Source organism: Capsicum annuum, chromosome 6 (assembly GCF_002878395.1).
Source record: "Capsicum annuum cultivar UCD-10X-F1 chromosome 6, UCD10Xv1.1, whole genome shotgun sequence".
In the NCBI taxonomy this organism is placed as follows: domain Eukaryota; kingdom Viridiplantae; phylum Streptophyta; class Magnoliopsida; order Solanales; family Solanaceae; genus Capsicum; species Capsicum annuum.
Genome location: NC_061116.1, coordinates 126,012,665 through 126,040,642, shown reverse-complemented (window position 1 = coordinate 126,040,642; position 27,978 = coordinate 126,012,665). Strand labels below are relative to the sequence as shown.

At 36.1% G+C, this 27,978-nt stretch overlaps 1 protein-coding gene across 5 annotated transcripts in view; it reads right to left on the bottom strand.

Moving 5' to 3' along the window:
• Positions 1-24,663, bottom strand: part of LOC107873296 (UTP--glucose-1-phosphate uridylyltransferase 3, chloroplastic) — a 39,931-nt gene extending 15,268 nt beyond the window's left edge. The window contains exons 1-10 of one of the 5 annotated variants that reach the window (XM_016720084.2): positions 23,722-24,663; positions 19,896-20,070; positions 19,665-19,814; positions 19,409-19,570; positions 19,130-19,302; positions 18,952-19,018; positions 18,265-18,431; positions 17,144-17,302; positions 9,866-9,957; positions 9,673-9,767 (exon numbers count right to left, since the gene is read on the bottom strand). In XM_016720084.2, coding sequence (XP_016575570.1) covers positions 9,673-9,767; positions 9,866-9,957; positions 17,144-17,302; positions 18,265-18,431; positions 18,952-19,018; positions 19,130-19,302; positions 19,409-19,570; positions 19,665-19,814; positions 19,896-20,070; positions 23,722-24,470 — 1,989 coding nt within the window. In that variant the 5' untranslated portion in view covers positions 24,471-24,663. Of the gene's footprint in view, positions 1-9,672; positions 9,768-9,865; positions 9,958-17,143; positions 17,303-18,264; positions 18,585-18,951; positions 19,019-19,129; positions 19,303-19,408; positions 19,571-19,664; positions 19,815-19,895; positions 20,071-23,721 lie in introns of all 5 variants that reach the window. The other 4 variants (XM_047414875.1, XM_016720083.2, XM_047414874.1 and 1 more) reach the window with 4 other exon arrangements.
• Positions 24,664-27,978: the final 3,315 nt, after the last annotated feature.

Sequence of the window (27,978 nt, the reverse complement as noted above, 5' to 3'; positions counted from 1 at the left end):
TTAGACTGACTAATAAAAACATATTCTCTTAAATGTTAAATGTACTTATATTCTCAATCTTGATATAACTATTTTTTTAAAAAAGAAGATCTTGATATAACTATTATGATCTAAATATATTATTTATCATTTTAATTTATTAAATGATGAGATTCTGATATGGATCAATATTCTTAGTAAAATGGATGATATCAATATATATTGGTGAAATAATAAGTTAGTTGATGGAATCCATGTCTTGGTATAGAGATTGATGATATGCCTTTTATGAGAAGCTTATAAGTTTTCATGTGTAAACCCGACCGATGAATTTATTAATCTGACAAATGAAATAAGTTAAGCATTGCTCGAAAGAAAATTAATCATTATATTAAATTCATCAGTAATTTAATTTATTGATTAATATATGTAATTTTAACATGGGAAATTACTTAAGTGTTTAATGGGGAATTTTGAAATAAAATAAAGGAGTGCAATTACGAATTTTTAATGGAATGATTTGTAATTTATTATGGTAAGAATAATTCAAAGTAATATATTTTGAATTATTTCCATAATAGGGAGCCTCAATAATTAATTTTGTGTTCCCTACAATGTCCATATTAAACTAGAACTCGGAATCCTAATTTCTAAGGGAAAGGAGAAATGAATGTTTTTCCTTGTTCAAGTAAAAACATGTGTGTTTTTGTTCCTCTTTGGACTAGGAAAACATCTCTATAAATAGAGGTTTTTCTTAACCTAGAAAAAAGAACTCGATTTTTTATTTAGACTTACTCACCCAAGTATTGAGAGAGTTCGGCTGTGAATTTGGGATCAATATAGAAAACCGCAAAACCGAACACGAACTTGCTTCAAGATATTTGCTCACGGTTCAAGAGATATTTCTTGGATAATTTTAAGCACGCTTTGTGTGAATATGTTTATGTTTGTTGTCTATAATTCACGTAAGCAGTAAGATTCTGATATGCTTCTTATGCACATTATTTTCCAATAATTGCCATCACGACCGTTGCTTGCATCTTTATAGATAACATGTAATATACGTATGTGAAGCTTCATAGAATTTGTGATTTTTTATTGATAAATTTATGAAACGAGAGAGAAAATTGGGAGATTGGTTTTGTCGTGCCGCATTATCGTGATAATTTCTTAGTATTCAATTGTGGCTCAATGATTTTATATATGATATATAAATGGTTTTGATCAATCATTTAAAAGAAAAAGAGGTTGTGGAATACTACGGATCAACGTGAGAATGTGAGCTAATAGAATATTTTTAATCATAAAAAGGAATTGTATAATTTATCCTATATATTAAGTGAGAATGAAGCAGCTGAAGCAGGCTGCTCAAGGTCAATAGGCCTGATTCAGCTGCCTCAATCGTAATTTAATATTACCCCTAATTAATTATTATAAGTCATTTATTATTAAAAAATTAATAATATTTAATTAAAAAACAAAATAGACATTTATGACATGACTGATTCAGCTACTTCAATCGTAATTTTACTATATCACTCATAATTAATTATTATAAGTAATTTCAGTATTAAAAAATTAATAATATTTAATTAAAAAAGGCAAAATATACATTAAATGATAAATTATTTTTTTACGTTTTAATTAACTTGACGTCTTATATACAACAACAACATACCCAGTATATTCCCACATAGTGGGGTCTGGGGAGGATAAAATGTACGCAGTCCATACCACTACCCCCGACGGGGTAGAGAGGCTGTTTTCGATAGACCCCCGGCTCAGGACCAAGGATGTAGACCAACAGGCAAGCAAAATCATAAAATAACATAGCACCAACATCCACAAAAATAAAGTATAATTAACCAAAAGGCAAGCATTATGTTAAAGTAACAAAGAATCAACATTCACAAACAAAACGTATAGTTAACCCACCAAGGACCCTCCGTCCCCCAAACCTAGAGCTACCAACCAAGCTACCCTTAACCCTCCTAGCTACAGACTACGACTCGACCCTACTCCTTAGCCCTCTAGCCTAATACACTTCTTCCAAACCTTCCTATCAAGGGTCATGTCCTCAGTAAGCTGTAACTGTTCCATGTTACGTCTAATCACTCCTCTCCAGTACAACTTAGGTCTACCCCTACCCCGCTTGAAACCCTCCAAGGCCAACTTCTCACACCTACGAACTGGGGCATCCGTGCCCCTTCTCATGACATGGTCAAACCATCTCAACCTCACTTCCCGCAACTTATCCTCTACCGAAACCACTCCTACCTTCTCCCGAATAGTCTCATTCCTGACCTTGTCAGCCCTCATAAATCCACACATCTAACGCAACATTCTCATTTCCGTCACCTTCAACCTTTGGACGTGAGAACTCTTAACCAGCCAGCACTCAGCCCCATATAACATGGCCGGCCAGACCGCAGCTCTATAAAATTTACCTTTAAGCTTAAGAGGCACCTTCTTATCGCACAAAATTCCCAAGGCAAGCCTCCATTTCATCCAACCTGCCCCAATACGGTGGGAGACATCCTCATCAACCTCACCATTCCCCTGTATCATAGACCCAAGATACCTAAAACTATCTCTCTTACAAACAACCTGTGACTCCAACTTCACCACTACCTCGTCTTCTTGCCTCGCATCACTAAACTTGCACTCCAAGTACTCTGTTTTAATAGTAGAATAGAAGAAAAAATATTATAAATAACAATAATTAAAAACTTAAATTCTTTAAAAAAAATAATTGACTATCAATGTCACAAAAGTATGAACACTTCAAATATTGTTATACAATTTCATCAATCTAAATATAATAATATATGTCTAACTTTGAATTTATCAACTGAAGGTTTTAATTAAATGATAGAATTATATATAACGTAGAATTTTTAAGGATCAACATTGGATCGTGCGTAGCACGACGTAGCCAACTAGTTTATATTAATGAACTAATTGTAGTTACTCCTTGTTTCTTGAAATCACGTTGATCATGGTGGCAGTGGGTTTTATATTTTTAAATTTGATTAATTTTTTTCAAAGAAGAATTGAATTGAATTGTTGCATCCTTATCCGTAATTGTCTCGTGATTAGCGAAAAAGAAAAATGATTTGTGGGCTAAGATTTCCTAGCTTTAATTTTTTTAATTATTTTCTTTCAAGAGGGCCAAAATGAACAAAGGTTCATCTCACATAGTGGTGGTTCTATTGTTTTCATGTGAGAATAAACTGTAGCAGTGAACAACTTTCCTAATGTTATTGGAATTTTTTTAACTAACAAAGAAATTTTATTACATATTAAGTGTTCATCCCATAATTATCAAGATTAAATAAGTGATGAAGTATTAAGCTTATGTGTTGGCTTAGACCTTCCTCCATATCAGATGAATTTGATACAAGTCATTACATATTTAATTGCTAGTTTGATAATTTGTATTAACTCTCCTAAACTGAGTAATATATAATTGGATCAATGCAACTAGAGTTAGGTTTTCACTTGAACTAACAATATAGTCTCCATCTGAGTTGGGTTTATAAGAATTTGTGAAGTGAATAATCGGTCATTATATATGTGTATTAATGAGTGTAATTCTCCAATTACATCAATTGGCTATTTGAGATGCATGAATATATATTATATCATGAATTTGAATTTAACCATTCAATGTTTATATGACTGTGTTATTGATCTATTGTAACGTTTTTCAATCTCAGATTCAATATGTCTCTTTTTCCTTTAGCAGTATTTTTAGTCAAAATAAACTTGAGACACATAATTTTGTTGAGAAAAGTTCTACTTCTAAATCGAAAAATGGAAAGAAATAAAAAAGACTAATAATGCTAAGAAGTTGTAACTCTAACTGGCGGAGTGAAAAAGCTTAACGGCAAGTGTTTTCATTGCAAATTATTAGGCCATTGGAAGACACACTGTCTAGTTTTCCCAGCCAAGCAGCAAAACAAGCTAGATTCACTTTCACTTGTCATTGAAATGTGTTTAGCAACTGTTTCTACCACATCATGGTGTGTAGATTCAGGATCCACTGATCAATTGTGCACTACTTTGCAGGGGTTTCAAGAAACGTGCAAGTTGATTAGAGGTGAAGTTGGCATTTTCAAGTGGACGTTTCAGCAGCCCCAGCTTTAGCATTAGGAAATATTAGTATTTCGTTTGGTAGTGATAGAGTTTTAATTTTAAAAGACGCATTATATGCAGTTGCAGTTAGAAGAAAGTTAATTTTAGTTTCTAAAGTTATGAGATATAGTTATGATGCTAATTTTCCTAATAATGATTGTGTTATTAGCTATAATAAACATTTTATCTCTACTGGTACATTGATTGATGATCTTTTTATTATTAATCTTTCCTGAACTACTACAAACTATTGACCTAAGTAATGTTAATCTTTCAAGTAAAAGAAAACATTCTTCTGAATTTAATGAGATTTATTTATGGCATTTGCATCTGTGTCACATAAATCTAGACAGGATTTCGAGGTTGGTTCGGGATGAACCTTTAGGTTCATTAAAAGTGGAGGCACTACCAACATGTGAATCCTGTTTAGAAGGAAAAATGACATAAGAGACATTTTCCCTCAAAAGGAAATAGAGCAACCGATAAATTAGAGTTAACTCATTCTAATTTGTGTGGCCCAATGAATGTTCGAGCAAAAGACGGTAATGAGTATTTCGTGACTTTCATTGATGATTACTCAAAATATGAACATGTTTATTTGTTGCGCCGTAAGTCTGAATGCTTTGAAAAATTGAAAGAATTTAAGACAGAAACAGAGAAACAACATGAGAAATGTATCAAGTCCCTACGATCTGATTGTGGTGGCAAATACCTCTCTAAGGAGTTCATGAGTTACTTATCAGAACAAGAAATTACGTCTCAAATATCTGCACCTAGAACTCTACAACAGAATAGTGTCCCAGAAAGAAGAAATAAGACATTTAAAAATGGCTAAATCAATGTTGAGTTATTCTAATTTGTCTTCTTCGTTTTGGGCTATGCACTAGAAACTATAAAGTGTATGCAGAACTTAGTTCCTCCCAAGTCTGTACCTGTGACAACCCATAGAACTGTGGATTGGGCATAAACCTAGTCTGATAATATTCGGATTTGGGGATGTCTAGCACATGTGCGGAAAGGAAAGGCAGAAAAGTTGGAACCTAGATCAGAAGTATGTGATTGTATTGGGTACCCTAAAAGAACGAAAGGTGGTCAGTTTTACAATCCTACAGAAAAGAAGGTCGTTGTAAGTAGGGGTGTTCATGGGTTTGGTTAAAAACCAAACCAAACCGTAAACCAAATCAAACCGATTAAAAAAACCGATGTGGTTTTAAATTTTAAAAAACCGATGCTATTTGGTTTGGTTATGATTTTACTTAAAAAAATCGTGAAAATAACCAAACCGAACCGATAAATTATATATATATATATATATATATATAATTTATAAATAAAATATAAATATTTTATTAAATTTAATCTAAAACTAAATTTTAATCTATGTCTAGCCCAACCAATACTTTAGCCCAATTGCCCTAAGCCCCAAACCCAAGCCCAACTCTACCTACTATTACTAATAAGTTAACCCTACAGTCCCTACCTTACTTTTTCTACTTCAGCTTTCACAATACGAGTTACCATGGTCCCTGATTCAAATTGTAGTTTTATGTCTCCTTTTTTATTCAATTGTTTCCCTATATGATTAGCTCACCTAACTAGTCTTTAAAGTAAACAGATAACTCAAATTTGTCCAACTCTATCTCTTCTTGCAGTACATTGCAATAGAATACAAAGCTCTGTTTTACAATGTACATGTATGTGTTTATATGTTGTTGGATAATCTTAGTGCCTACAATACAAAGTTGGTGCTTTTCATCTTAATGTTGGTTTTGTTTAATGTGTTTGTTCTGATTTTTAAGAGTTTATAGTGTCATTTGTCCATCACTGTACAAATATTTCATGAGAAATTGTTCAATGTGATACTCTTTTCTATGTGTTAAAAAAAGGAGTTTATTCTAGAGATGGTTGGAGTAGGCTAGTCAATAACCGAAAAACCAAACCAAACCGAACCAAACCGACGGTTATTTTCTTTTTCTGGTTTGGTTTGGTTTTAGAAATTCAAAAACCGACTAAATTGATTTTGGTTATGGTTTTAACCACTAACCGATCCAAACCGACCCATGAACACCCCTAGTTGTAAGTACCAACACCAAGTTTCTAGAAAAGGATTTTATAACAAACCACATTCCCAGAAGTAAACTAGTTTTATGGAAATTAAGCAACGAGGTAACAAATCAACCTACTAACGATAATGAAAACCAAATCCAAACTCCAGATGTCAGAATTAACATACCATTGCATTTTAGTAGTGGGAGAGATGTTAATAGACATACAATTCCACAAGTACAAGTTCTTGAAATTCATTGTATCAAAAAGTTATGAGGGTACACTAGAGGAAGAAGTCATTGATGTCCCAACACTGCAAGGTACTAAGGATAACAGAGAGACTCAAAATCCAGTAAATGATGCGGTTCAACCACAAGATCATAATAGTGTAGTTGTCTCTATACCGACCCTTACAACTGCAATGCTACGACAGGGAGAGAGATAAGAAAATCATCTCGATATGTACTCTTGGGAGAGTCTTTTGATAGAACCTCTGAAGAGTTGAATACCGAGCCCATGAATTACGACCAAACACTGCAAAATATATGCAGACAAATAGACTATTGCTATGAAATCAGAATTGGAGTCTATGTACTCCAAAAAGTCTGGGATCTTGTAGAACCACATGTAGATGGAGTCAAACCCTTTGGATGCAAGTGGATCTATAAGAAAAAGAGAGGAGTAGGCAAAAACTTGTAAACTTACAATGCTAGGCTTGTTGCAAAAGGATTTACTCAAAAAGAAAGGATCGATTATAATGAAACCTTTTCGCTAGTACTCATGCTTAAGTTTATGAAAATTCTCTTATCCATTGCTGCTCATTATGATTATGAGATTTGGCAAATGGACGTCAAGACAGTTTTCCTTAATGGAAATCTTGATGGGAGCATTTTTATGCGGCAGCCAGAAGGTTTTATTGAAAAGGGGAAAGAGCACATGTTGTGCAAGCTTAAAAGATTCATATATGATTAAAGCAAGCTTCTAGGGCATGGAACACTTGTTTGACAATGTGGTTAAGACTTTAGGTTTTGAGTAATGTCTTGATGAGTTTTGTGCGTAAAAAAAGCGAAATGGGGACAAAGTGGTGTTTCTAGTATTGTATGTCACTGATATCTTGCCCATAGGAAATAATGTGGGCTTGTTGAATTCAGTTAAGAAATGGCTATTCAGTAATTTGATATGAAAAATTTAGGAGAAGCTGCTCACAACCTTGGGATCAAAATTCTATGTGATCGCAAGAAAAAGATGTTTTGCTTATCTCGAACTCTTTATATTGATACAATTCTCACCAAGTTCAGCATGCATAATTCCAAAAAAGGGTTTTCCTTTTAGACATGGAATTTCTCTAAGGATCAATGTTCTAAGATAGATGAGAGGATGAAAAACATGAAGGTAGTTCCTTATGCATCAGTTGTAGGAAGCCTCATGTATGTGATGTTGTGTACTAGACCTGACATTTGTTTTGTTGTAGCCATGGTTAGCAGATTTAAATTTAATCCTGGAATAGAACACTGGACAACAGTTAAGCACATAATCAAGAATCTGAAAAAGACTAGGAATTACATGCTAGTTTATCATTCAAATGAGTTGGTGCCCATAAGGTACACAGACTCAGATTTTCAGTTTGACAAGGACTCTAGAAAGTCGACCTCTGGAAATGTGTTTACTTTGCGAGGTGCAACCGTTGTTTTGAGGACCATCAAGCAAACTCGTGTTGCTGATTCTACCATGGAAGCTGAGTATGTAGCAGCCTCTAAGGCAGCTAAGGAGGCAGTATGGCTTAGAAACTTTCTCAAAGACTTGGTGGTTGTCTATGCAATAGAGGCACCACTTACAATTTATTGTGACAATAGTGGTGTAGTTGCAAATTCGAAGGAACCACGGAGCCATAAGAAGGCAAAACACATTGAGCATAAATATCATTTGATTCGAGACAGTGTAAAGGGGAGATGTGGTGGTTGCAAAGATTGCATCAGAAAATAACTTGGCAGACCCTTTTACAAAAGCTTTACCAAAAAATCTTTTGATAGACATGTAGAAGGATTGCGTGTTATAGTTGTAGGTGCATAGTTATGAGTCTTGGTGGGAGATTGTTTGCCTTGTTTTCACCCATTTCTTGAGGTTTATGATTCCTTGTTCATGAATGAATGTTGGATTGACCTCAGAAATGTATTTTCCATAAGTAGGACCCACTTGGCGTTTTAGGTGTTATTTTTGGATCTGAAGCACAATGGTGCAATATGGGTATCGTAAGACTCATAAACCATGTGTTTTGATATAGTATAGCAGATGATTTGGTGTATAGGAGTTTAAGCTTATACACAGAAGATTAAATCATCAGTTCTTATAAGTTAAAAGTTATCGTTCACAATTGTCGAAGAAAATTTGGACAAATCATCAGAATGATTATAGCACGAGATTAAATGTAATTTATCATGATTATGAGAATGGTGGTATAGTTCTAACTTCTCGAGTTAGTGCATTTTGTATGCAATGAACAGGTTTGAGTAGAGATAGTTGTTTTAGACTGACTAATAAAAACATATTCTCTAAACTGTTAAATGTACTTATATCCTCAATCAGGATATAACTATTATGATCTGTATATATTATTTATCGTTTTGATTTATTAAAAGGCGAGATTTTGAGACGGATCAATATTTCTGGTGGATTGGATGATAGTAATATATATTGATGAAATAATAAGTTAGTTGATGGAATCCATGTCTCGATATAGAGATTGATGATACGCAGATGTGTAAATTTGGCCAATGGATTTATGAATCTGACATATGAAATAAGTTAAGCATTGCTCTAAAGGAAATTAATCATTATATTAAATTCGTCAATAATTTACTTTATTGATTAGTATCTGTAATCTTAACATAAGGAATTACTTAAGTGTTTAATGAGGAATTTTGAAATAAAATAGAGGAGTGCAATTACGAATTTTTAGTGGAATGATTTGTAATTTATTATGATAAGAATAATTCAAAGTAGTATATTTTAAATTATTTCCATAATAGAGAGCCTCAGTAATTAATTCTGTGTTCCTTACAATGCCCATATTAAACTAAAACACGGAATCCTAATTTCTAAGGGAAAAGGAGAACTGACTGTTTTTCCTTGTTCAAGTAAAAACATGTGTGTGTTTTTGTTTCTCTTTGGACTGAGAAAACATCTCCATAAATAGAGGTTCTTCTTAACCTAGAAAAAAAAAATCAATTTTCTATTCAGTACTTGCCCACCCAAGTATTGAGAGAGTTCGACTGTGAATTTGGGATCACTATAGAAGACCGTCGAACCGAAGACGGACTTGCTTCAAGGTATCTGCTCATACTTCAAGAGGTATTTTTTGGTTAATTTTAAGCATGCTTTGTCTGAAGTACGTGTTTATGTTTGTTGTCTATAATTCATGTAAGCAGTAAAATTCTGGTATGCTTCCGCTGCGTAATATCTTCCAACAGTATGTTCCGGATTACAGGAAGAAGCTACTAAATTATGTAGAACCTGGTGAAGAGACTTGTCACCCTCTGTACGTTTCTTCTTGGCAGATGATGTCACCTTCTTTCTTTCATTATACACAATAAAAGTATCCAGTCCATCTGCAATATAAGCAAATTGGTTCACTCAAAACTGCATTAAGACAGAGGGTTTAAGATAATATGCTAAAAGAACTTTACTCAAAATAGCCATGTCAGACCTTTGACACCATCATAACATCGAGATGAGCATGTGTTGAAAAAGTTGTCGACAAGGTTTTGCATTGTGCATTCAAGACGGCCACCTCGGACACTGGCACAGAAAGTAGAATGTTTGGTATCAGTAAAGAACTACAACAACAACAAACCCAGTGTATTCCCACCTAGTAGGCCACCTAGTGGGGTCTGGGGGGGTAAGATGTACGCAGTCCATACCTCTACCTCTAAAGAAATAGAAAGGCTGTTTCCGATAAACCCCCGGCTCAAGGCACGAGATACCACACAAACACATAGTAAAGCACAGCACAAGATTACATATCATAAATACGGCACCCATAAGTAATATAAAACAGAGAAAAGCACACAGATTCGTAATAAAACATGGAACACGGAATCATAACAGGCATAAAACCCCCGCCAAGTAATTCCCTACACTAGCGACCCAAACTGGCCCTAGTCCTCTGCCCTAATCCGCGTCCTCCAGACCTTCCTATCTAGGGTCATGTCCTCGGTGAGCTGTAACTGCTCCATGTCCCGCCTAATCACCTCACCCCAGTACTTCTTTGGCCTACCCCTACCCCGCCTAAAACCATCCAACGCTAGCCTCTCACACCTACGGACCGAGGCATCCATGCCTCTCCTCTTCACGTGTCCGAACCATCTCAATCGGGCTTCCCGCATCTTGCACTCCACTGGAGTCACACCAACCTTCTCCCGAATAGTCTCATTCCGAACTCTATCCCCTCTAGTCAGCCCACACATCCAGCGCAACATCCGCATTTCTGCCACCTTCATTTTTTGGATGTGGGAGTTCTTAACTGGCCAACACTCCGCTCCATACAACATGGCCGGACGGACTACCACCCTGTAGAATTTGCCTTTAAGCTTGGGTGGCACCTTCTTATCACACAGCACCCCCGACGCGAGCTTCCACTTCATCCATCCCGCCCCAATACGGTGCGAGACATCCTCGTCAATCTCACCGTTACTCTGGATCACGGACCCGAGATACTTGAAACTATCCCTCTTACATACCTCCTGTGATTCCAGCTTCACTACTACCTCATTCTCCCGCCTCACGTCATTAAACTTGCATTTCACATACTCTGTCTTGCTTCTGCTCACCCTGAACCCTTTAGACTCAAGAGTTTGCCTCCACACCTCTAATTTGTCATTCACACCCCCTCCTGCAGTAGCTTCATATCTGACTGAGTTCTCAGTTCAGTAACAATAATTCAGATATGCTAGGTATCAGTAAAGAACTAGCATATCTGAATTATTGTTACTGAACTGAGAACTCAGTCAGATATGAAGCTACTGCAGGAAAGAAAACTTCCAAAGCAAGGATAAAAACTTCACAGAGAAAAACGTTAAACAAGGGGATCATTCCATCAAGAATAAACTACAGAAAGGGTTTATATATGTGACACAATCATCTTTCTTGAAGTGCAGCAGTTCAAAATATTGTGCCAGTCCAGTAAATCATAAAGAGCATAAATCAAAGTTATTAGTCAAACAAACCAAGGGACGAACCTAGCCTACCTATTAGGAGGGGTGCACGTGCAGCCGGTAACCTCAGAAAAAACTGTGTATATACCTTGCGAAACTAAGATATGTATTAAAAGAAACCCCACCCCCCACCCCCACACACACAATATCACATCTATCGGTGTAAACCAGTTGGTCTAATGCCCCTTGGGCTCTCCTCCCAAGTGCAGGACGCAAGATCGAATCTCAGTTAAAGCATACTTTTTTCTTTTTTAGCAGGTAGTTTTATTTTTATTTTTACTTTTGACTTTATTCTTTAATAGAACATGCAGTTAGAGCATACGACAAGTCAGTAATGTTGAGGCGGGTACAAATGTGACTCTTTTGGCTTTAGCTGGAATTGGTTTGCATCAAGGAAAGGTAAGAATTATACCATGTCAATTATTTCAATAAGCATGCAGTTTAGGCAGTAGAAAATTAGAGAATTGGAATTGACTGCAAACTATTCTTGATATTCCTAAATCACCTAATTTCGACAGTGGGAGAAGATCAAATAGGACTCGCTGAATTAGGCAATATGAATCCTTTTAGTTCATGAGTCGGGGGACTATTGAAAACAACCTCTCTATCTCACCTCTGAGGTAGTGGTATGGACTGCATACACTTGCCCTCCCCAGATCCCATTTGGTGGGAATATACTGGGAATGTTGTTGTTGTTTTTAATCTGTAGTACTCACTCTCGAACTTATTTTTCCTCATTCTAATTTTAAACCTCGTTTTTGTACTGTTCTTTAAATCGTTTTTACAAATTACAGACACACATAAATTTTATTTATTTTTTGATCTCCACTCCCACCCAACTTTTTGATTAAACCCTCCCCCAAAAGCCGCAAATTCCAAAACCTATTTGTTTAGTCTTCCCGTTAATTCTTAACAAAAGAAAGAATTCTTTTTCCTCATTCTAATTTCTATAGCCTTTTTTTTGTACTTTGTTATCATAATCAGTAGGTTTTTTAAGAGTTGGATGCCAAACTTTGTTGCTAGTAATTAACGTACTAAAGATAGTGGTGCCCCCATTACGCTCAAATCCTGAATCCACCTCTGAACAAACCTCAATATACTAACTTTTCCCTAGATATTTCGCAAGTAACTATTTTTTTAATAAAGGTATGGAGTAACTAAATAAAAATACTAGTGTAACATACATCTAATACTAGCTTTATTGTGAGGATAACTAGAATTCTTCAGTCTTTCGGTTTTCTATAAAATATTGATCATTGAAAGTGCCACATTTTTTTTTCACATAGAAATTGTACGAAATTCTGACCAAGGTATTGCAATATTAATGGAAAAATAAGAGAGATATTGTGCTAGTTGTAAAAGAAACAAAATTACTCCCTCCAAATTGTCTTGTTTTGATTTGGCCAGATTTTAAGAAAATAAATAAGACTTCTGAATCTTTAAATCAAAGATATGCAAATCTTGTGGCCGTAAACATACCATGTGGAAAGTTCAAATTAAAAAATTATCAAAAAAGGACAGATTCTTTTTTAAACGGACTAAAAAGAAAAGTAGAACAAATAAATTGAAAATAGGAAATATTACTCGAAATGTGTATATAAAGAAAATCTGTCAGTTAAAACACAAAGTTATTTTGAATAAGGAATAGGCATAAGTACCCCCTTATACTTGAGTCGGATTTTCAACTATACACTAAATCTTTCTTGGGGGCTATATTATCCTCATGAACTTTCGAACAACAACATACCCGGTATATTTCCATAAAGTGAGGTCTGAGGAGGGTAAAAGTGTATGCAATCCATGCCACTACCTCAGAAGAAGTAGAGAGTTGTTTCCGATAGACCCCCGAAAACAAAAAACACAAGCACACGACAAGATGGGATAACACACTGCTAGATAGTAAAGCAAATAAGACACCCCAAGATACTATTTTAAACTTAACCATCCAAAATCATAGACATCACTGAAACACCATGAACAAGAAACTCCAGACGCAGATACCAACAAATCACTCTTCCCTACTATAACGACTGAACTCTTACCCACTAACCCTGTACCCTAATCCTAGTCCTCCACACTTTCCTATCAAGGGCCCCATAAACTTTCTTAAAATGGAATAAATACACCCTTAGGGATTGTTTGATTAGAAGGATGAGATAGACAAAATAAACACATGGATTGAGATATCCCATGGGATTAATTATCCCACTATATAAATGGGATATCTTATTCCATAATTATAGTAAAAAGGTGAGATAAATAATCCGGGGACTAATTAATACCCCTGACAAAAGCAGGATAAAATAATCCTGTAATTTATTTCTAAATTATTATCCCTTATCTCTAACACCATACGACCCCTTAGAGGATGATGACACTCACTTGGATGCATGTGAGTGATAAAACATAAGTATAACAACAACAACAACAGCAAACCCAGTGTATTCCCACAATAAAATATAAGTATAAAACTGATTAATTTGTACAAATGGAAAATTTAAACTTGAATATTATACAATTAAATAGACTTGATTATTATTTTTAAAAATAATTGATTATCACTATAACTTAAACTAATATATCTCTATTCATTCTTTTTCATTTTGAAATCCAGCCTGTTTGTTTTTTCTTTCTTGACTGGTAAACAACTGGAGATTAACGCTCTCCATTAATGTCGACCGTAAAAGTTCGCCGGTGGTCTGCACACTGTTGGTTCTATTAATTGGGACGGTGGAATCTCCCAAAATTGGAGGTGGGGCTTTCTTGAAGTAGAGAGCAACTTGTAAAGTTTACATTTTGGGTTAAGGGGCTCAATCTTCGCCTTGAATACACCAATTTCACCTTTTCTCCGAACCTAATACCCAGAAGTATCTCCAGAATTGAACTAACACTCAACCCCTTGATTAATTTACACACGTTGATCTTCAAACCTACTCTATTTTCCAACCTTAATCCCAATTTCAATTTCAGTTAGTTCTGATTCCGGTGTCATCCCTACCCCAAAATTAACCACCTTTGATTACAACTGCCTAGATCAAATTATACCAAAAAATTTACTTGAGTTTGATGAAAGCAATACCTAGGCAGACTATCTATATGTACAGAGAGATCCCCTAGATATACAGACAGAATAGATATTCATGGATAGATAGACGTTTCCGTTGATTCTTATATTCTGAATATAATCATACTTCCAAGCTGTCTCTAGAAACTTTTACTAAAACAGTGAAGGGTCATGGAGATGTTGAGATTGTTGAAGGCCCTGATTCTCGTCCATTGTTCTAGTTAAAGTGAAGAAGAAGAAGTAGAAGAAGAAATAGAACGAGAATTGAGGCTTTTGGTGGTGGGTGTGTTTGTAGAGGTGAAGAAGGATTTTGGGTTGTGTGTACTTGCAATGAAGGGGATAGACGAAGGAGCTGTAGAAACTAACGAAAGAAATGGAATATTACAAAAGAAAATAAAGGAAAAAATTAAAACGCATACATGAAAGTGTGTGCACAAGACTCTCTGTCAGATATCTGGTTATCCAGTATTAAGGTGGTATTTATTCAATTTTAAAGAAGTTCAAGAGGGTAATAGAACCTCCACAAAAATTAAGCGTGTAATTGAAAATTCGCCTAAAGTTTTAAGGGGTACTTATTCTTATTTTCCCTTTTGAATTCTTCAAACTTGAGAATAAAATGATCATGATTACTAAATGTTTGTGCCAGTGTTCACGCACAAAATTATTTATCCACATTTCAAATGTATACAGATAAAGGAGTCTCAAAAAAAAAAGGAGAGTATGTCACGTCAAATGGGGAAAAGATAACAGGAGTAGCTGAACTTGATATTTCTAATTGCGCAGTTAGAGTATTTCAAACCCAAATAAAAACTTATTTTCAAATTCATAACATCTTAGTCAACTGAAAATGACAAGGAAAGCCGAACACTGGAGTAATCCAAGAAATTACGTCTAGTGTCCCTCAAAGTGTCCGGTCTTGAACTTTTGTCCCTTAAATGTTCGGTCTTGAATTTTTGTCCCCAAAAGTGTATGGTCTTAAACTTTTGTCCCCGGTAAATAAGTTATAACATTTGCCTATAAAGGCAGAGAGCTTGTGGTCAATTGAGCAGGTTCACAGTCTTAAAATGTCCTAAACATCCGTCTTATGGGCAATATATCTAAGTTCAAACTTTTGCTTATAAGGCAGAACTCCTGGTCACTTGTGCTGGTTCATCGTCTTTAAATGTCATGATGTCTGTGTTATGGACAAGAGTTAGAATGTCTACCTTATGGAGAAAATTTATTAAGCAGGGCCAAAAATCAAGACCACCTCTTATAGAGGTCATTTTTGTAAGACCTTTTTTACAAGGAACAAAATAACAAAACCATCCCATTTTAGAGCCATTTCTGAACTTAACCCGGTGTACTCAATAATATCAAAGATATAAATTATATGACATAGTTTACCTTTATCATTTGAGAAAATACATAAATACCCCCTGATCTTGTTCGAGTTTAGCAAAAAGACACCTAAACTTTAACTTCGACCTATTACTTCACGATTTTCTTTATTCCGTTGCAAATACACCATTTTGTACCTCTGCGTGTATACACGCGCCACAGACGCGTGAAAGGGCTCAAATTTGACTTTTTTGACCAATAAAAAGCTGCCACATGTAAATAATTGATATATAATTTATATTCTTTTTTAAAAAAAATCAATATCTACTTATTTATTAAAATTATTTCATACCCTCCCACCCCCCGCAACCCCCCATCCACTATTGTCTTCTTCCCCAACTTCTTCTTCATCACCATAACTCAACAACAAAATCAATTACAGCAGCAACAATATCAATTAAAGCAACAACAACATCATCATCATCACCATAATTTTGAAAAGGAAAGCTGATGTACAATCTCCATTTTAATGAAGCTTTAAGCTCCATTTTAATGGAGGGAACTGGACGGGGGATGGGGGAGGGAGATGTTGGATGGAGTGGGGATGGGGGTGGAGGGTGGGGTGGGGTCATAAATAAAATAAAAATGGAGATTGCACAGAAGCTTTAAGCTCCACTTTAATGGAGGGAACTGGACGAGAATGGGGAAGGGGGATGTTGGACGGGGTAGGGGTGGGGTCATAAATAAAATAAAAAGGGTGGGGGAAGAGGGGGTGGGGTGGGGTGATAAATTAAATAAAAAGAAAAAAATATTAAGAAAATAAAATAAAATATGAAATTAAATATATTTAACACGTGGCAGCACCTGATTGGTGCGTGCATTCACTCTCTTTGTTGTGACTGAAATTCAGCGAAAAATGGTGTATTTGCAACGGAATAAAGAAGAATCGTGGGGTAATAGGTCAAAGTTAAAGTTTAGGTGTCTTTTTGTAAAACTCGGACAAGATCAGAGGGGTATTTATGTATTTTCTCTTATCATTTCAAGGAAAAAAATGTATGACATGGTCCATTTTGGTGATAAGTGCAACAATTAGTCCCTTTGCAACTAGAGCTTGGGAAACTGCTAAATATGTGCAACAACAAAACTTTGTATTTTACCCGGGAAACATTTTTAATCTTATATGGTCAATAATTTGTAAACGTAAGACAGAATGCAGGTGAGCTGAAAGTTATAACAAACCAAGATACTTTCATCTTTGGTGTTCAATGCATTTTTTGTAGTCATGGTATCTATCAGCCATAAATTTGATAATAAGCACATGTCCCAATCAAATAAAAACAAAGAGGCCTTTAGAATAGCTTACACACCTACAAGATGTATATCTTACCTACGCTTGCTTCCAAATTGGTCGACAAATGTGATTGCTTTTTTCACATTAAGCACCATTCCAGGCAAACTAGTCTCATCATTACTTGAAGCAACAAGCTCAGCAGAGGGCAAATCAACATATAAAATATTTGTATTGGCAGGAAATTCGTCCTGTAAACTTAACAAAGGATGAAGATACGAAATAAGAATTTTCTAGAATGGTAAGAGTATTTATAATAAGGTCATTTTTACTATAGAAAGTTGGAGAGAAGGATGAAAAACTAATTAGCTAACTGTGGTTAGAGTTACAATTTACAAAGAGAGAGGCCAGGTTCACACCTAATACAATACTCCTCAATTGTCAATTCCATTTTATCCGGCACTATTTCCTTATTAGTGCGTTCTAAAAAGAATGATACCTTTCAATTATTGGAAAAAATTTAACTTTAAACTTAGCATTTTACCCATAATGGCATGCTTTCACAGTCACAATAACCTTAAAACCACAGGTAAGTCTTTCTGAAACTCCTTGTCCAATCAAACACTTGACACAAATTGAAATGGAGGAAATAACTGCCATAGTGGTAGGTCCTCCACACATGCAATAAAAGTCTTGATGCAGTAATATCGGATCCTCAAATTTAATATCAGCATAAATTAGTTTCTACACTTCCAAAAAAGCAGCTGAGAGCAAAAGGTAATTTTTAGGAAAACCATAATTTGAATTTTCGCATCAGAATTGGATTTGTTTGACTGTACTTGATTGCCAAAAGGTTTGCTTTCTTATTATTCACGTGCATCACCAATTTCAAATCATGGACCACAATGTCAGGTTCAGGGAGATTTTTAGCATCAATCATTAAAAGCTATTTAGAAAAGTTGATTCCGGGAGCTACAATAGACAGCATCAATTTGTAGTAAGAAATCTAGTATCAGCTGGTACTCTCAAGAGACAACATACAAGGTCGTTCAAAATTCTAAAGCTACTGTCACAAGAAAAAACTCATTTTGACACATTTTACATACGCTAATTTTGATCACATCATTTTAAAACTGTGAATGGAAGATAAGCTGACCAAAGGTTCCAATTAAAGAAATCATTCTTTGCATTTGAATTTGAATAAGAAAGACATAGAGTACCTGTAAGAAGAAAAGGGATTATCTGTCATTCCAAACTTGTCAAACTCGGTATATTCTATGCAGGATATACCATAAGTCCATTTCCCCTCAAGATTCTTCTTTTCAATAAGAACATTTATGCCTTCAGTAGCAGCAGCATTTCGCTTACATGAAGCAAATCCCAGTTTCTGGAAATTTTGGATATGACCACAGAAGATAATAACTAAATAACAGTAATGCATAAAGGTCAACATGGCTAGGACAAAATATATTCTTGTCCTGGCTTCTCCAAGCGAGAGAAGATTACTGCCTATACATATCTTGTGTTCCATAAACTGTTCCTGCTGATCGAATATTTAAGAGAATTCATTTTTCCCACGGTGGCACTAATATCATGAACTTAAAAGGATTCAACAACAACATAGCCAGTAAATTCTCACCAAGTGGGGTCTGGGGAGGATAAGTGTACGCAGTCCATACCACTACCTCAAAGGTGAGATAGAGAGGCTGTTTCCGATAGACCCACGGCTCATGAACTAAAAGGATTCATATTGCCTAATTCACCGAGTCCTATTTGATCTTCTCCCACTGTCGAAATTAGGTGATTTAGGAATATCAAGAATAGATTGCAGTCAAATCCAATTCTCTAATTTTCTACTGCCCAAACTGCATGCTTATTGAAATAACTGACATGGTATAATTCCTTACCTTTCCTTGACGCAAACCAATTCCAGCTAAAGCCAAAAGAGTCACATCTGTAGCTGCCACAACATTACTGCATAGTCAAAATATCGATCATATTCAGGACATAGATTATACCACAATTTCTCTTTTTATTCAAAATTAGTAATTATTTTGACAAAACAGTTATAAATTTGAAGTTAACCTGACTTGTCGCACGGTTGCACCTCGTCTTCCATGATCGTGAAACCACTGGAAAACACCTTCATTATAAGCAAGTTTCCAGATCACCCCATGACCACCTGGCTTGCATACAGGCTTGAACGGTCTACTAGCCAACCACTGCCCATCTTCTGCACTAACAGCTGGAACAAGAGGCTAGCAATTGACAAGTTAAATCACCAAATGAACAGCTTCTGTAATAAATATAAGAGCACACATCAATTCATGGATTCATAGGAACCGAAAGCATTCAAATTTTTACCTGCTCAAAGAGTTTAAACTTTGATCTTCCCCTTCCGAACCAGCGGAGTCCCTGACACAGAGAGGTGACATGCTCATGATTGCTTTTTGCTGCACTTGTCATGATTGCAACTGGAGTGATGCACTGTTTTCCGTATAACTTGAAATACAGGTATTCCCTAGCCTTGCAGTAGTTAAAGGATATCATCTTTGTTTTGATTTGATTTAGAACACTATTAATGCAGAAACAAATCACTTCATAAGGATATTTCTATTACCTGAAGATCTCTTATAAGACCTTCTAATAGAGTACGCCCACAGTATGGAAGCATTGCAGCTGGAAGACATTCACCTGAGTTTGAGTCAACCAAACCCAGCCTGTCCGCCGAGCCACCAAGAGGATATATTTCACCCATGTTTGGCAAACCCTTCAAAAGAGTTGAACAGTGAGTAGACCAATGCCAGAATTACATGTGTGGACATCTATAAAATATAGAGCATTGACTAACTTCAATTCCCCATATAGCTGCTTGAGATGCATATTCTAAATCCTGAGAAAGATCAAGCACACTTGGAGGATGAATTTCAGTTATCTCACGCTTGAGAGAATTATTTGAGTTATGGGACAGACACGGTCGTTCAAAAGTTGACTGAGAAAGAAGCTCAAGGACCATGATCTGATACCTGCAGCAATGTTGTTGTATTTCATTAATAAGAGTAGCTTAAAAAGCTCTGGAACATCTCAATAAATAGTTCAACAATGGGAAGACTTAATGACCAATTATTTTTGAAACTTAACAAAAAAATCATAAAAAATGATTTTCTAAAGCTCCTCCTCATGTACAAAGCTTAAAGGAAAACTCAGCTTTTTTGGCTAAATGTAATAGAGTATGAAGGCTCAGCAAATATCAGAAGGAATAAAGGAGAAACAGCATAAGGAAACTAAAATTTATGGAAAAACGAAAACACTCAACTCTTCAAATCCAGAAAATCGGAGGCACTAAAGCAGACTTATAGCGTATGAAGCTCAGAAAATATTAAATGGGATGAAGGGAATATAGCATAAGGAAACTAACATTTGCTAGAAAAATATAAACACTAAACTCTTCACAATCCAGAAAGTTGGAGGTACTTAAGTAGCATTAAATAATTTATGCTATCTCAAGTTTGCCCACAAAAATCAGTAACTGAACCACCTAGTAAAAGGGAATTTGCTTGGTGTTCTTCCATTACATATTTTAAAACTTCGAAAAAACTGAATTTGACAGTAACTATGTTTGATAATGTTACATCAAACTCTGCAAAGGTATTAGGCAAGTTTGAGCAGAAATACTTTCCATATGCTCATTAATAATCAAACAATTACTATCTTTGTAATTGCATGACAATAGATAGTAAGGTTTTAAGTTTTAGGATGATATACTTATTAAGGTTTTAATATGCAAGAGGATAATTATGCTAGAAGCTCAGCTAAGAGATTCACATTGTATAAAGTTTACTCTTTATATTTAGTGAAAGGATTTTCATAAATAACTCAAATTTAGTAGAGTAACTTAAAATATTTTCTTAAATGACGGCGGAGTCCCGGTCACTTGCGCACCTGCCTCCCACCAGAATGAGGTATTTAATCCACCAAGATCCGCGTAGATTGGAAAATAATAGTCTTTTTTTCCTCCGCCTGGGATTTGAAGCAGAGAAGCTCGTGGTTTAAAATCCAAAGATCAAGTACTTGACGTGTTTAAGGAATCTGAGAGACAAACAGGGAAGAAGCTAAAATTATTCGCACTGACAATGGCGGTGAATATATTGGTCCTTTTGATAACTATTGCAAATTACGAGGAATTCATCATCAGAGAACTCCACCCAAGATGCCTCAATTGAATGGCTTGGAAGAAAAGATGAACAAAACTCTAGTTGAGAGAGTTAGATGTATACTTTCAGAGGCTAAACTTCCAAATTCCTTTTGGGCGGAAGCACTTAATGTTGTTGCTTATGTTATCAATTTGTCTCCTGCAGTTGCTTTGGATGGTGATGTTTCAAATAGAGTTTGGTTTGCTAAGGATGTTTCCTATGATCATTTGAAAGTCTTCGAGTGTAAAGCTTGTGTGCATGTTCCAAAAGATGAGAGGTCAAAACTGGATGTCAAAACCAAGCAGTGCATTTTCATTGGTTGTGGTCAAGATGAGTTTGGGTATCGCTTTAATGATCCAGTTGATAAGAAGCTTATTAGAAGACGTGATGCAGTGTTCTTTGAAGATCAAACTATTGAAGATATTGACAAGACTGAGAAAACAAATTCCCATAATAATGAAAGCTTAGTTGATGTTGTTTCAATTCCTATAACGGATACATCTATTGCACATAATGGAACCCAAGATAATAGTGCAGATGATGATCAAGAGGATATAGAACCTTCAGATGGTTTGATTAATGATGTTGTGGTTGATCAACAACAAACCCTTCTTCTGGCAGATGTTCCTGAAACCCCTTGTAGAAGATCTTCTAGGGAGAAGCAAAAATCAACACTTTATTCTCCAAATAAGTATGTACTTTTGACAGACATGGGATATCATGATGATGCAAGATACTCACAGAGATGAGTGGGTAGAAGCTATGGAAGATGAGATGAAGTCACTCCATGAGAATGGCACATATGAGTTAGTGGAATTACCGAAAGGTAAGAAAGCTCTATCCACCACAGAACCGAATATATTACTATCACTGAAGGTGCTAAAGAATTGCTTTGGATGAAGGAATTTATGAAAGATCTTGACTTTGAGCAATCAAGGTTCGACTTATTTTGTGATAATCAGAGTGCTATTCATCTCACCAAGCACTCCACATTCATTCGAAGTCCAAACATATTAGTAGAAAGTATCATTGGATTAGAATGACCGTGGAAGAGAAATTATTTGAGGTTGAAAAGATACACACTAATGACAATCCTTCAGATATGCTAACAAAGGTGGTGGTTGTAGAGAAGCATAAGTATTGTAGAACTTTGGCAGGCATGAACCCTGTCATGAGTTCCTCCGCTTGAAAAGCCATTTGGCCCCTTGGAAGGAGGGGAAATTTGTTGGGTCGTGGCCAATGTTCCAGCCAAAGGCCTATTTGAAAAAAGGATTTGGATTTCTATTTCTATTTTGAGTTGGTTTGGCTTTAGAGTTCGGAATGAGACTATTCGGGAGAAGGTTGGTGTGACTTCAGTGGAGTGCAAGATGCGGGAAGCACGATTGAGATGGTTCGGACACGTGAAGAGGAGGAGCATGGATGCCCCGGTCCGTAGGTGTGAGAGGCTAGCGTTGGATGGTTTTAGGCGGGATAGGGGTAAGCCGAAGAAGTACTGGGGTGAGGTGGTTAGGCGGGACATGGAACAGTTACAGCTCACCGAGGACATGACCCTAGATAGGAAGGTCTAGAGGACGCGAATTACGGCAGAGTATTAGGGCCAGTTCGGGTCGCTAGTGTAGGGAACTACTTGGTGGGGGTTTTATTCTTGTCATGATTCCGTGTTCCGTGTTCCATGTTGTATTACGAATCTGTGTGCTTTCCCTGCTTTCCTCTGCTTTATATTACTTATGGGTGCCGTATTTATGTTATGTAATCTGCTTCTGTGCTGCACGATGTGTTTGTGTGGTATCTCGTGCCTTGAGCCGGGGGTCTATCGAAAACAGCCTTTCTACTTCATCAGAGGTAGAGGTATGGACTGCGTACATCTTACCCCCCAGACCTCACTAGGTGGGAATACACTGGGTTTGTTGTTGTTGTTGTTGGTATTTGTCTTTGAGAGACATTAGCACATAAGAGAGGTTTTTGAGAGAGCTTTCACCAAAGAGAGAAGAGAGAAAGAGTTTAGTTGAGGAAGTTTTTCCTCTCCGACCAGCCAACTTCCGATCGTGTTTGCTGGCTTGTTGACCGTTGGATCGGACTGAAATTTTGACTGAGTGTTCCTAACATTTTGGTGTTTGATTTGAACGGTGGAGATAGGATTTGGAGGTTCGCATCATCTGGTATTGAGTCCCGAATAGTAGCTCTATTTTGGGTGATTTCTCTTGATTTACTTTTGTTGGTGTAGCTACTGCGTCTCCGTGTTTGTCTCTTGTTGTGTGTTCATTCGGAGAATATTTGTAACCCTCTTATTGTTATAGTGGAGCAATTTGGATCTCGATGGTTGTTAACTTCGACTTGAAGGGTTTTTCCACGTTCAACTTGGTGTTCTTACTTTTTTTGTTTTCGTATTTACCTCTTTTAGTCTTAACAAATACAAGGTTCAGCTAGTTGAAATAAACAATTAATATGAGAAGGTCCAATGGAAGTAAAACAGGGAGAACTAACCCTATTATTCCTCCAATGCAATCATAAAACCGCTCAACATCGGCAATAATTTTCAACATTGACCTCAATGCCTCATACTCTTCAGTTTCAAGGCCATAACCATTAACACCACGGCGACCAGTACCGTCATTTACATCCCAATTCTCAATCATCTCCGCCAACGCAAACAAAGCACTCTTGAGTGAACTTCTTGTGGCATCAAACTGTATACAAACATCACCAAAAACATGTTGTTGCCCAGCAGCAACCACGCATTTAAGCAAAAAAACTTCATAGTTATCCAAACGCAAAGTCTCCAAAACCCTAGAAAACGAATACTTATGGGAGCAGAAAAAGGAATTTACACGACTATCAGAGTCAATCACTCTGATTCTGTCCATCAAATTAGGACAATTATCAAGCTTCAATTTCAAAGCTTTTAACCTGGCGATTTCTTTGTGAAAATCGAAGTCAGGAGCTGGTGGCACGTACTCTACAGGAGCGGTGGAAACGCGCGTTAAGCGTACTAAAGGACGCGAGGATTGAAATGGCGATGAAAACAGAGATGAAGATGTAGAGGCGAGAGGCTTCGTTACATAATTAAGACAAGAGTTGTTATAAGAGTTGAAGAAGAAAAGTGACTTGCTATATTTTGACCCAAAAGTGAAGACAAGGTTGTTATGCTGCTGAAGCACAGCCATTATTAGAGAAAGGTTGTAAGGGGTTTTGAATTTGGAGTGAGGAGTGAGAATTTGTAAGGACAAAGACATAAGAGTCTAGAGGGATAAGGGGAGACTCGGGGAGCATATGCCGAGGGAAAAGGAAGGATATTCAAAGAAAAGGAGCCAAATGCCACAACATTGTTTGTCCAAATAACTGTCGACGCCTCATCATCGACATCTTCTGCCCGATTTTGATTGGTTGCTCATATTTTCCTACCTTTTTTTCGCCAGCGCCTTTGTTAACTCTCCTTTTCTCAAGGAATGAGTAGGCAATTAACCTTGAAAATTAAGGCCCTGGCCACGAAAACATAGTTTTTCAGAGTTAAAAATAAAGTTGGAATTGAATTTAGAGTTGTATTTGGTCATGATTATAATTTAAAGTTGTTTTAAAAATTTTGTCAGAGAAGTCGAAGTAAAAAAAAGTGAAAACAAGTTTTTCTTATTTTTACTTTTCCAAAATATAATTCCAAATTGTATTTAAAATTTTCATGGACAAACGCTGTGATTTTCATTTTTTCACTAAAGTAAAATAATTTTTCGAAAAAAAATAAAAAATTATTCATGGCCAAACGGCTGTTAAATATTTGTATGTGTGGAACTTAATTTATCCAAAACTAGTAACATCACTTTGCTTGCTTAATTTATTCCAAACATACAATTGAATTTGCTCAAAAACATTAATATCTAGAAAAATAATCACATAATTTTATAAGCTATATCTCATATAGGAGCTATTATATACTAATATTAGTATATGTACAATATTAGAATATTATTTTTAATAATTTTGTATTGAAATGTATTGTTTGAACATGTTAAATCATATGATCTTTAGAAAAAAATTCATATCATATTATTTCTCAATGAAATGTGAGAAAATATATGTCCCCACCGCTTCGCACCCCTACCCCCACCTCCACGGCAATATCCATCCCTCACCCCACCCTTTATTTAAACAAAAATCTACTCCTCGTCCCCCCTCCACACACTTCCACCCCCACCTCAATCACCCTACCTCTAAAATAATCTGTACAGAAAAAATAATCATTAGTTGTAAAAAGGTTCTATTTCATATTTTTCTTTATTATATTATTCATAATTTAAATCTACAACACCTCCCAACCCCAACCCACTCGATGTGCATTTTTAAATTATTTTTGTTTGTATTACGCGCATAAGCAGTTGAGTTTTATTATCTTAAAATATAAAAATTAAAATGAATAATTTTGTTATGCATAACAAAAAATGAAATAAAGATTAGAAGAGGACTCCAAAATAATCTAATTTATTAGATTTTATCTCCATTTGAAATTAGTTGCACTTTCACATCTATTGAAATAGAACTTTCTCATATTTGATTTAATTTTTTGTACTCAAATTCAAAAAAAATTATTAACTTTTCCTAAGAATTAAAAGGAATTTCATAATGTATGTAACTGAAACACCCCAAACTTTGGCCCTTGCGAAATCATTGAGTCTTGAACTTTCTGTTCATCATACGACTCACACCACAAGTCGTATGGTATAGTGAAGGGTCTAGGTACCCTAGCCATATGTTGGTCAGTGTGTTGTTGGACAAGTTTTGCCCTAGGTACGAGAGGCCTTATACGAGTCGTATGATCATGTGACGAAAAGGTAGGGTCCAATCGTATGTTGTCCAGTGTCTAGCCCTTGATGTTCTGCCTTGGATACGACTTGAGGGCACTAATCGTATGCTGATAATACGAGTTAGGCAAGAGAGTCGTGTGTTGGACAGAATGTGGTGTCCAACTTTCTGATCAAGTGACAACTTGAGGGTACTACTCGTATGATGTGGTGACGAGTTAAAAAGTCCACTCGTACCCACCTGCGAGTTTTCTACAACTTTTAAGTTGAGGTTTTTTGGACATTTTCCTCCCCAAGACCTTAAGACCCCACGTTTTATAACACTTATTGGCCATTCATTTTACACTTAGCAAGATCAAAACACTCTCTAAAAAACTCTTAAGAAGATTGGGCTAGGGTTTCTTCAAGGTGGTCATCTAGAGGCTTAAGGATCGAAATCTCTCTGTGAATCTTCGCAACTCAGGCATGTGACTCTTTTTTCATTGTTAGTTCACAAAAATCATGTGTTTTAAACGTTGATCATGATTCATTAATGATGGTTTTAAAAATCATGGTTAAGGGTTTGAATGCATAATGTTGAGTATTGTTTTCTCATGTCTTAAATTATGATTATACATGTTTTGATAATGGCTTTGCACATGTGGGTGCTTAGAAATTATGATTTAAACTAAGGGGTCATGGGTAACCCTAACTTGATGGTTTTTTAGCTTGAATAATGGTTTAATTATGGTATGCCCTCAACCTATTTGTGAAAATGTCAATGAGAAGAATCTTGTCACATATGAATTGTGTTTTGAACTAAGGCATTGGCCTATGAATGTTGATGATTGGTAAATGGTTTTATGGAGGTCTTGTTGGTCATAAATTGACTTGACGCATAACCTTGGTGGTTTAATTGGTTAAATGAATCCGAGTCCCTAAAATATTGAATTGAATTGATGTCTTTGTTTAGACTATGGGTTCGAGTCCCAAAGTTGATTAATAATGGTTATGGCAAGTTGTACGCTTGCAAGTAAGGTTGGTATGACGATACCAACGGGATACCTTTGGTTAGTAATTGGATTAATGGTTGTGTGTATATGTAATGAATATTTAATTGGGCTTTAAAGCAGGATGTGTACCCGGGCCATGAAAGTGGAGTTTGAAGGACTAACACTGCAAACCGTACTAACCGGTGTGGGTGTCTATATTGTACACATTAGTGCTTAAGTCACCTCGATTATGTCGGGAGGTTCGAGTCCCCTAAATAGCATATACGGATGTGAATATTCTCTGGTTCGTGCAGTTACATGCACTGGGGCCCTTCCAGCTAGGGGAGATCTGGATTCATTAGCCCGTGGGTGCCTTGTTTTATGACAGTTATGCTACACAGCCCAGGTTAAGGTTTTCAAAGTGCATGTTAAATTCAAATTCGCTTCCCTATCCTGGCATGATATGTGTGTGTGTGTGTGTGGTTGCACATGATGATTTGACTTGGTTTGAATGATGGCATTATTTTATTCTTCTATCCCTGATTTACATGCTAGCATTCCAACCGTCTCCAGATATTGTATCCCCATGCGATCAGGTCTCAGAACTTTATCTACTTTTTCTGCCCAGTGATCAGGTGTTCGAGTGGTTCGTGGGTTGACTTTGAAGTGGTGAGCTTTCATACTTCGGAAGTCTTTATTTCATGGTCTTTATATTTTATGTCCTAGACTTTGTTTTAATTATTGTTGCGGACATATCCCGATATCTTATTGACTTCAGATTTATAGAGGCTTTGTTGGATTACTGTGGACTTGTGTGTGTTGTTTTGGTGGATTGGCTTAGACATTTCATAAGTTATAATTAGTCTTATTTTGCACTATCTTGTTCTATGTTTAGGATTCATCCGACTCTTGAGGTTGTTGAGTTGACTAGGTTAGGTGAAGAGGATAATCTCTAGTCCACATGGGACTTAAGATACCCG